The 11,787-nt window shown below is 29.0% G+C and overlaps 1 protein-coding gene across 2 annotated transcripts in view; it reads right to left on the reverse strand.

Moving 5' to 3' along the window:
- Window positions 1-4,498: 4,498 nt before the first annotated feature.
- The window catches only part of LOC108754706, a 43,617-nt gene continuing 36,328 nt past the window's right edge, over window positions 4,499-11,787 (reverse strand). Inside the window, exons 8-9 of one of the 2 annotated variants that reach the window (XM_018497211.1) lie at window positions 7,961-8,146; window positions 4,499-4,587 (exon numbers count right to left, since the gene is read on the reverse strand). In XM_018497211.1, coding sequence (XP_018352713.1) covers window positions 4,499-4,587; window positions 7,961-8,146 — 275 coding nt within the window. Of the gene's footprint in view, window positions 4,588-7,960; window positions 8,147-11,787 lie in introns of those variants that run through there. The other variant, XR_001939730.1, reaches the window with a different exon arrangement.

An 11,787-nucleotide genomic window follows, 5' to 3' on the forward strand; every position in this document is an offset into this window, starting at 1 on the left:
TATTTCATTCTGATTCCTCATTTTCAAACATTTCCATTTATTCCATGATACGTATAATTACAAATAGAATTGCATTTTAAATCTTGAATTGTGAATTGTCTGAAATAAAAGAATCTCTCTGGATTGATTTATTTGCCCGAATTAATTTAAAATGAAAATAATTTCAAAGGAGCGTAATATTCCGCGTATGCAGTCTTTCCGGTCCACTTGGCACAATAAATACTTCGCAGCATTTGATTAATCAATCGGAAGAAAGAACTTTATTAATTGTCCAATCAAAAAATGCTTCAAAGCATTTGTAGTACAAAGAGGACTATAGCTTTTAAGCCCAGTCTACAATTGCGTAAGTGTAATTGTAACTTATAAATTATAGTTGTAAGAATTGATATGAAGAGAATATTCGACTGTAATTGATCAATTCTTCAAATACAATCACTTACAAACTACACACAAAAAAATACACACCGTATGTAAGTAATAATTACTTGTGTTTTATATATTTCAAAGATTCATATCCGCAAATTTATCACAAGCATCAAATTTATTCAAAACATATTCTGAAAATTCTAATAAGTTTAATATTTTCAATTAAGAATTATTAAGTTAAAACAAATTCAATTTGCTTTATAAAATTATATAATAAGTTTAAAATTCTAATAAGTTTAATATTTTCAATTAAGAATTATTAAGTTAAAACAAATTCAATTTGCTTTATAAAATCGTTTCTTTGACTTAATTTTATATTACTGTGTAAAAGGAAATAAAATTTTATTTTAAATATATAATAATGAGTGTTTCTAAATTTTGTAACAAGCATATTTTAAGATTATTATCAAGAAAATGTAATTTTTTATTAAAGATAACCGTTATTTAAAAGGAAGAAACTAAATTGAGTAATTATTTTTCTTGACAATAGAATGATATTTTTTACGTTAGATGTGATGTCTATGATGGATGACGTTGACCAGCACGCGGTAAGTGTTTACTTTTTTTGCAACATACTACGATTATCAGCGCATCCTGATCTCATCTGTTATCATTCGTACAATGAAACTCTTTCAAACAAATAACGTCACGACTTCGCGTATCATCACCTTGCTACATTTTGATCTCAAGGTGAGGATCACGTCGACAAACGTCAAAAAATTTTAAAAAGAATTTAAAAAATACTATAAAAAAGCTTCTTATACGAAACGTTAAATATTGTTAAAAATGATTAAAGATAAATAAAGAGAAAAAAAGGAGTGACGAACAAGACAAAGGAATCATTCAATAAAATTTCAAGGAGCGCTCAGCATTTAGCAGAAAAAGCAGTTTTGCAATTGTAGTAAGATTCTTTAACAATAATTCATGCCCTTAATTAATTGTTCATTGGATGTAAATATATAAATCAATATAAAATATATAAACCATATTAAAGAATCTTGCAAAACTGTTATTTTTTTCTGCTGAATGCAGTCGATTATTTTCTCTATCCAGTTTCAAACGCGCTTAATTTGTACACCGACGAGATACTAAAAACTGTCAACTCTGGGCAAATTTTCGGCGATATAAAAGAGCCTCAAGGGCTTCAATTACTCGGAGGTAATTGAAGAACGCTGATATTATCGACAATTGATATAAATTTATTATTATTAACAAAAATATTTGTTTCGTACATTATTAAATTCATGATTTTTTTATTACATAAATGTTCCATAAATATGCATACTTGTAAAGATAGAATATTCTATATATTGCAGAAAAATTACAATTTTTTTTTCTGCAGTTATCATCTCTGTTGATAATCAAACTTTGATGATCAAACACTGAAATCACAGTTTTAAAGAAAAATTGAGTATTATTGAGTTCCAAATGCATAAATATATACGTCCATTAAACTAATAAATCATAAAATTAGTATAATATTTTCAATTTTGAACTCTTAATTATTTCAATATTCACAAGGACGCCAACTCCCGTAAGGATGTGTCGGTCTTTAATAGTATCTCGTCGGTGATTTGTATCGGCGGATCTGGATTTCGGACTTGCTCGTCATTTCGCGCCAAAAGTGGGGAGTAGTGACACCTTGACCACTGACATCAGTTACGCGAGTGAAGTAGTGGATATGCGATATACCGAGCTATGTGTAAATATACATTAATATTATTCATTAATAATACTCTGTAAATATTTAGGAGTGAAATCTCTCTGCAAAGAGATCGAAAACTGATCCGGTCTTGGAAAAATCTTCTATTTCTGATCTTCAAGAGAGAGACTCACTCTGAAAGTTTTAGAGAGTACGTGCGGGATTTCACGCGATTCGAGTGTTTCCAAGCACGTTTTCACGTATCGTAACGCAAGACCGAAACCGAATCTGGATCGCATACTTTTAATCGATTCTTTGAACCGATTGATTTCCAATCCAATCTAACCTAAATAAGTCAATAGTCGCGTCGTTTCCCGCGGCATCGGAGTGAAGTTGCGCGGCATCGGAGTGAAGTTGCGCGGCATCGGAGTGAAGTTGCACCGCATTCGAATTTTTCGGTTATTGATGGAACGCGTCGGGTTGCGGGTAAGAAACGGATCTGGCGATCGAGTCTCGTTTAATTAGTATCTAACTGTAAGTAGAGTCGCAATTAAGCCGCGTGATTCGATATTCGTCGTTTACTTGGCGTGTACTTTCAATTAGATAAGCCGAGATGCGTGTTTTGTGAGATTTAGAATAAGTAGCCAAAGTAATAATGCTACAAATGCTTTGATTATTGCATTAATTCTTTAATTGGTTAACTCGTAAAATTCTTCTGACTGATCAATCAAATGCTTTAAAGCATTTGTAGTGGGACTTTGACCGCATCTTTGTTCAATTGCGATCCGTGATCACCTTACAGAAATTCAGTACTGAAAATTAATTACTTTAAGTATTAAAAGCAGCAAACGAGTGTTTTTGTTATTCAAAATAAGTAATTAATCATTATTTTCTAACAATAAATTTCTAAGGAGCCTGGCAAAGAACAAGCAGTTGCTACGTTTGCAGTACTTAATACAGGTATGTATTTCATTTTGCATTTATTTGTCTTATCATATTACGAAATAGTATTCACAATTATAAAATACAAGCGTGTACAATTTTGTTTCTAATCGCGAAAAGTGCACGCGAAAGTTATATGAATAGCAAAATATCGTTGGAATGTTGCGAAAGAATAACGTATAATAAACTGAAATAAAACATCGTTAAATATTGCAGTGTAATCAGTACGTGTGATCAGAGGAATCATATTTTCCTGAGTTTCTGTTGTGTGGTTTGTTGGAGAAGTGCAACGAATGAAAGAGAGAGGAGGTGGAGGCCCAAGGGAGGCATCGAGTAACGGCAGAGTAATCATTGGGTAAATAATCTATATTTAATTTATTTTAATTTAATTGATTTATTTATCTACTTTAGATTGATTTAAATTATTTATTGATTTATTTAATGCTTTGTTCGTTTCTTGATGTTATTTCTTACTTGTTTGTTCAACTTCTATGGATAATAAAATGTTTCAGTTTTTTATATAGTACAGTGCACATATATAAAATATACTGGATTATTTTTAGATATATTAAAAATATATTTAACATGTTAGACATAAAATTCAGTATTTATAAATGCCTGTATTTTGAATATTTTTTAGATTTATAATTATATTTAATTATTTATATCACAATTAGATTTTCACACAACTCGCAAAAGGCATCTTTTTATGTAGTATCTTTATGATGTTTTTTAAACATACATATTATTATCTGGATTGCCAAATTTTTAAAAACTCTTTTATAAACTTAAAAAATCTTTTTGTGGAATTATATAATTATTTTGGCAAATATCTGTTAAAAGAATTGAAAATGAAAAATTTGAAGCATGTAATCATTATTTTTTTAAATGTTTAATTATTTGAAGCAGTGTTATAATTGAAACGTATTTTTTTATTTTACAGATTATTACAACTCTGCTGCTGCGCATCAGATTCGTGAGTTTGAAATCATGTTTTATTTTATTGTCCAGGAAATTGATGGAAATTATTAAATGTATATAAAATACTGTATTATAAATATATATAGAAAAACAATCATATAAAGAAAAATTAAAAGTAAAAGACAATTTCTTTTAAAAAAGATAAATTGATTTAATTTACTACGTTTAATTTGATATAAAAGAAATAATTTTTAATATATATAAACATTTTGATTTGTGACAACAAAAATGCAAAAGCAAAATTTTTTCGTCTTTTACTTATCTTTTAAACTTGATATCTAAATTTAATATTCGTTTTTACAATTTTTGTGATATCTAAAAATTAAGTATTCAGATTACTTAAAATCTGGATAAAAATTTTGTTACATTAATTATATATTACTGATTAAATATTTCGTATAAAATGAACAAATTTGTTCAGTTGTGTCAAAGAACTCATTCACGTTGCCCACTACTGTTTTCTATATATATTTAGCAAATACTTCAACGTACAATGAATGAGTTCACTTACCTCTTTCTAAACTGAAAGATGATATAAACGATGATCGCATTGCCGACGAACAGCAAAGCAATTAGGACCGTTGGCAGCACAACATCTGTAATATAATGCAGATTTGATTAATATCGATTGGCTAACGTGCTGTGTCATCGTGTTGATTCAATTTAGTGATACACTTTGATCGTTCGCGTTCAGAACCTCTCACATCGCAAATTGCTGTCAGTATTTTATGAATTAATAAAATTATTGTTTGCCTGACTGTCGTACAAACAAATCAATATGAAAAGTTATAATTTATTTGTTGTTTTTCATATATATTTATGGTTCTATTAATAAAATATTAATCACTCATATTGACAGTATGAATCATTAATTTTAAAGAAAGTTTGATAATGAATTGAAAAATTTTAAATTTCGATAAATGTATAATAACGAATATGATATATTTATATTCTGATATCAAAGTGATTATTAACTGTACCGTCGTACAAATATTATTTTAGATAAAAATTGTTAAAAAATTCAAAAGAAATTTAAAAAAATGGATTCTGCCGTAATATAATGTTTGAATTAATTTTTAATATTAAAATGTTTTAATATGTATATGTGGATTAACTATCTTGAATGTACAGTCGAGAGAAATTATCGTTTCAGAAAAAATTTGAAAGGAAAATCTTTATTCAAGCAAACATTGATTCTGCTATAATATAATATTGCTAATAATAATTTGCAATACTAAAAATAATATTTTTAATACATACGTCATCCATACAGTTGCGTTAAAATATTAATATTTGATTGATAACATAATAATGAAATTATTCCAACATGTTAAAAATATGTATCGCGAGAGTATAAAAAAATTCATAAAAAATTTACAGCAAGATTGATCGTGCGGGCCTATCCGCTTCGATCCCACGTGATCTTTCGCCGAACGTCATCAACTGTGGCGTACTGAACTTTGGACGCTACGGCGAGTGACTGAAGTTTCTTTTTACACGAAGTTTCTTTCTTTCTGTCTGTTCGTTTATAATTTTATATTTTCATTATTTTACCATTACCATGCAGCACTTAAATCTCACAAACGATATGTTAAGTGATATTCGGCCATAAATCATCATATATTCCTATTTTTAAAATAAAATAATTTAGCATATTGTCGAGTATATTTCTACGAAATTGAAAAATAACTTCTTGAAAAGAATATATTTGTGCTATAATTATAGTAATATTCGATTAAGCTTCTTGGAATATGCTACAATATCTCCTTTTTTATACTAATCTCATCGATTTTCACTTAATATCGGTTTTTTAATATGTATATTTTATGATTTTTGATATATCGATTTTATTATACCATTAAGAATTTATTGAAACACTTTAGAAAAAAAAAATGAAAAGATAGTTACAATATTTTATCTCTTTTATTTATAGTTTAAAGTTTCGAAGTTAAATTTTTGAAAAGGTGATAAGAAAAGAAATAATTATTAATAGATAGAAATAATTATATAACATTTAATTTATTTGAAAAGATTATAATATCTATATTTTATATATTCCTTTATGTGTAATATAATCTATATCTTAATAAATAAATAATACATTTAAATTTTGCAAATAAAAATATTTAATATTATCAGAAATCAAAAGCAAAAACAAGGACAAGTTCTCTATTCTAATATAAGATATTTATTCTTTTATATTTAAATGACTGAGTAAAGGTGGTAATTATTAAAATAATTTAAAATAATATAATATAATGCATATTAATAAAATGAATTTAATGCCAATTAAAAGATATGTAGTTTTACTGAGCAAAAAGTTTTATTGACGCATTTGAATAAAGTTATAACAAAAAATAATTGTTTTCGCAAACAAATCATTAATATGCATAGTTTATTTGTGCATTCAGCAATAGATTTGACAGTTTAGTTTTCTTAAAAGTGAACTCGTAACTGCAATAATAATTTTTTTATCACCTCTTCAATTCTACTCTCAAAAACACGACACACATGTAATAAATGATATAAGCTTCAGATTAAATCGAGTGCAATCGCACTCTGATATTTCGATCCAAATATAGCTGAAAAATTTTTATTGGTAAAATCGTGTAACATTACCGAGGGTGATTACGAATTATTTTGTTATCATGTTTGAAAGTACATCGCTTATCGCGTCATTGGTATCAGCTACTGAGCTTCTTAAAATTAGTTGCTCTAAATTAACAGCCAGAAGCTTATATTCAAGCGCTTTGAAAAAGGAATCTCGTATTTATCATGATTAGATAACCTTTGCATTACATTTTATCTTATTATGGTATCTAATGATTTTAATCATTTCCGAGTAAGATAATGTTTTTGTCGACATAATTCGGATTATTAACTTCTTTTGCACGTGAAATATGGTTGGCTGAAGTCAAAATTATAAATAAAATAAAAATCCAGAATTTTTTCAACATAACATTGATTCAATATAATGCAAAAAATCTTCAAAATTCTCTTTACGTATTTAAACGAAATTATTATTACAAAATATGAAAAGTCTTTATTCAAAATTATTTTTCATTATATAATTTTCCAGAAAAAATTCTATTTTTTTTAAATGTCACATATTTACATTTTAAATTCTTTCAAATTTATAGATTTTAAGGATGTTTTGACTGTATCAACTAAAAATATCAGTTAAAAAATATCAGTTAAAAGCTAAACAACTAAACAAATCAATATCAGGTAATATTAGCCAATAAATTTGTATCATAAATATGCTCTAAAACTGCAAAAAAATAAGATAACAAATAATTTTCTTTTAATGGCTTTATGCAATAAAATGACCATGTTTTGCTGCTGTTTTAAGTAAACAACTTTTAAATGTAAATAGATTCTAATAAAATTTTGCATGAATATTTATTAGAATTTTTTTAGTATGTTTAAAAAATTTGATTTAATTTGCACTGCTACGAATCAAATCTGCAAATAATTTTTATAAAACAATTTTATATAAAAAAAAAACAAAATTAACACAAAAATTAAATAATTTTTAAATCAATAGGGGAGAATTGTGCTAAAAAATTTTGACATAGATACTCAGACGTAATAGACCAATCTATGAAATACTCGTATTTATATTTTCGGTAACGTGTTTCGGTGCAACCTATATACATTCTTAATATCCTTCGTTTCTGTTCTTTAAACACGAGTGAATATTTAGAAAATTGTATTCTTTTCGAGAAATTTCCTTGCAATTACATCACCAAGTATTGTGTGAAACTGAAGCCTCCATTTTCACGTGCGAATCTAAGTTCATGAACGTCACTAATTCACGGAACACTCGTTGCTTTGACAACACAGATACTGATAACACGATAACGATCTGTGATTATTGGAATATTCAATCTTTGTTGACTAAAATCGAATTGCTGAATTGGAGAAATTGTCATTATATTCATAAGAGAGAGAATTTAGTTCACTGACCTACGACGTAGTCCGCTTGCTTCATCATGGCCGATTGCGCCGAATCCATAACGGGGCTGACGCTACCACTCGCGACTGCGTCCTCGCCACGTCCTATTCTCACCCCCGTTCCAAGGATGTTATCCCCGGAGATACTCGCTAGATGATTGTGCTCGTTTTCTGACTTCACTATCACCGCTGACGTGGCTGTGAACAGAATAAAAGTTTCAGAGATACAGCAATTGATCGTGAAATCGACAAAATAAGACTCCTCGAAAGTTCGCTTCGCTTAGAAAATGTAGTATCTTGACGTTTCGTTGAATGATCCTTCATAAAAATTTTGAGCACAAATTTTAACATGATAAAATCTGAATTTTCATTTCGGCATTTGAAACGTAAATTGAAGATATATTATAATTTCCTATTTCAAATCCAGATTGAATTAAAATCTAGCAGTTAGAAATTTCCTGCTATACAGCTTTGGCTACAAAACAAAATTCTGCATTTTCTGAATTGTTATTTAAAGTTTTAGCTCAAAAATTAATTTATAGCATTTGCTGTAAATTATCCTTTGAACAAATTTATAATGCCGGTAACCAATAGATAATAATGCAGATAAACAAACTTTAGATGGATGAAAAAAGTATGACTGCTTAATTTTTAGTCAAGGTTATTTAATTAATACCAACTCCAAGGTTTGAGAACATCGTATAACATGAATAATAATCTATTATCTTTTCACAAGAGTTAAGTTAGAATTCTGATTAAAAATAGACAAATTAGAATTTTCTGAATCTATTATAATTGTAGTTGAGATAATCAGCTAGGATTAGAATTGTTTGGTTCGTTCATTTTCAAACAGAAATTTTTCAGTGCACAATACTTCTAAAATTTTACGGATTTAATTTAATTTAATTTCGTAATTACAAATGTTATTCTGCATGTAGCTTTTTGCTTGCTATACGATTACTGTATTTTAATATCTGCAACAAAAGATAACGAATGCAAAAGTGAGTAAACAAAGTTTTACATTTTATCGAATAATCTCCCAGTGCAATGCTATGTAAATTCTACAGTCGCGACCGATGTTGTCGATAACTTTGGGGATAATGTATGCACAATGTAATCCGGATTTGCGCTGTAGGGCAACAAATTCTGGTATCGATATCTCGAAATAATAGTCGATAAAAAAAGCTAATCGGGCAATTCGCCAAAAAGCCTTGGTAACCTCGTGTATCGATCTTGACGATTCTCCCTGCGGTCAAGGGGAGGAATAAGCGATTGGCCTGCGTAGGAGTGTTTTATTAGTGGATCGATAGGGTCGCGGTTTCTGCGGGGGAAGTGGAACGTTGTCATTCTCGAATCGTGTTCGAGCATCTTGATCTCTTCGCGACAATTGCTGTATCAGTTGCTTTATCCGATAAAAGACATTCAACTTAATTCTTTATTTCCCTCATTAAAACGTATATTCCTGTAACAATCGTAAACAGAGAAACGGCAAAAAATTATCTCTTAAAAATTATTCTATTTCTTTTTCCTTTTTTATTCGAGTAAAATATTTCCCGATGATGCACTTTAAATATCGACGCGTTGTATTTTTTAAAACATTTATTTAAGAAATATGCATTTAAAGTACATGCAAAATTTTAAACTTTTGCTGTTTTTATATGCATAATGCGTCGTTGCATATCATTATTATACATCTATTATTTAAACGGATTATGCATGATATCCTTTATGGAAAAATACGATCAGACTTATGAAAAATCTATTGAAAATTATTGGAAAACTATTCAAATTGAATATTTTGTATCCGTGAAATGAACTACTTGTTTCAATATCATTCATTAATCCAATAGTATTTTTTCTATATAATTTTTTTTTTAATAATTCAATAGTATTTTTTCAATGAATGACACATATAATAGCGAAAGAATTGATCTTTTTATTTTACTAAACTATTTTAAAATTTGAATATTCCAGTATGCATGTTTGATGTACATTTATCTTAATTACAAAATGATATCGATATGAGATTCATAGACATTGGAATATATTATATATGAATTCTTTATTAATTTTTTTTTGCATTTTTAGTCTCTTTTAATAAATTCAGAGAAAAACAGAGAAAATTGTATAAGAATGACACGTAGACATATTCCATTATAATCTAATTCCATTACAATAAAATTATATGTGACACATCTTGTGTCTGATATTCTCTCTTTGTTTCCACAATATCTGAAAATATACATTTCAGTTTATCAATTACGATAGAAGACACACGAATGATATTTTACAAAAATTTTATAAAATATGATTCACATGTTCTAATATTGATCGTTCAAAATAATATATTTATGTTCTCTATTTTTATATACATTATGCTTTATATGTTAAAACAATATATACTTATTCTAAAATAATGCACGTTATTTTAATGTAAAAGACCGATTTGATTCCAATTCTAAGAATGATGTTAAATGAAATTATCAGGAAATTCAACTTTAAATTAAAACAGCTACATTTGTGCCATTAGATCCTCTTGATACACTCAAATGCGAGGTCTAAACCTTCTGTATCTCTTCTCGGAATACATACAATGTACGTGTTTCCGCGTACTCTATCTGACACATGCTTTGCCAAGGCTTAAAGCAATCTGCCAAACCTAATATTATTAAACGGAAACCCCCGACGGCTTCCCTGACTTAACTCCGGCGAATTAAACAGGATCGCAGGTTCGAGATAATTCCGCGCAGGAATCCGCGAATTAACGTATCGATAACTCGTACTCGCGAATGCCCAACGTACCGTTAGGCCTTCCGATTCCAGAGGACTAGTTTTTCCGTCGATTTCTCGAGGGACGCGCTCTCGCGAGAGAAGCCGACCCACATCCGGAACAACCGCCCATAAAACACGTTTACGGCAACACGCGACTGTCGTTATCCCTGGGATTCGCAAAAAGAGCACCCCCGGGCGAGATGCTTTCTTCCTAACATTAACACGTCGTGTTACCGTTACCGTGAAACGTATTCCGCCTGAATTATCCTCCTTTTTCGTTCCCCGGCAAATTGCGAATTATACGCGAAATTTTAGTCTCCTCGCCGCCACCGTCAAAAAGAAAAACGTCGCGAAATCGCTTCGTTCCTTCAGCAGATAGCGGAATCGCGAACAAAGCGCTTGCACAAGCCACGCTTCGATAAAGTATCTTAAAAGCGTTACGCACACTTGGACGATAAGGCAGCGAAGCTATAAAAGCGATAAAAAGAGCTTTTATCTTTCGTATTATAGCTTATTACGGCTCATTAGAAGGAATATCAATTTTTGACAGTAACAGAAACAATTTTGTCAGGTATATACGAGAATAACAACTTGTTTTTATCGCGGATTTGTTGCTGCTTGAGATTTACAAATTTTATGTCGATTCTCGTAATCCACAACTGAATTAATTGATATAATATGAATTTCATCTAAGAACACCTTAAGTGTGAAAGAAATGTTTACTACAAAATATCTGACTTTTTAGAACCAAATATTTATTTTTCTGTGGAAACTGATGACATGTTATCCGTTTTTTTTCCATACTTCATGAATTAATTTGTATAAAAAGTATTTCATTTGCTCTAAAAAGTATATATCGGAGTAAATTTAACATCCTACAGTGTTTATATAATTTTCACGTGTTGGTGTTATTTATTAATATATTAACACTAACATGATTGGATTCCAAACCTTTGGTTTTTATATCAACATTATCATGGTGTGAATTTAAAATTCATGTCAAATCTAAATCATTTTGGTGTTAATAACAACAACATGGTGAGAATTGTATAAACACCACATAGTGT

This window comes from Trachymyrmex septentrionalis, unplaced genomic scaffold (assembly GCF_001594115.1).
Source record: "Trachymyrmex septentrionalis isolate Tsep2-gDNA-1 unplaced genomic scaffold, Tsep1.0 scaffold119, whole genome shotgun sequence".
Lineage (NCBI taxonomy): Eukaryota > Metazoa > Arthropoda > Insecta > Hymenoptera > Formicidae > Trachymyrmex > Trachymyrmex septentrionalis.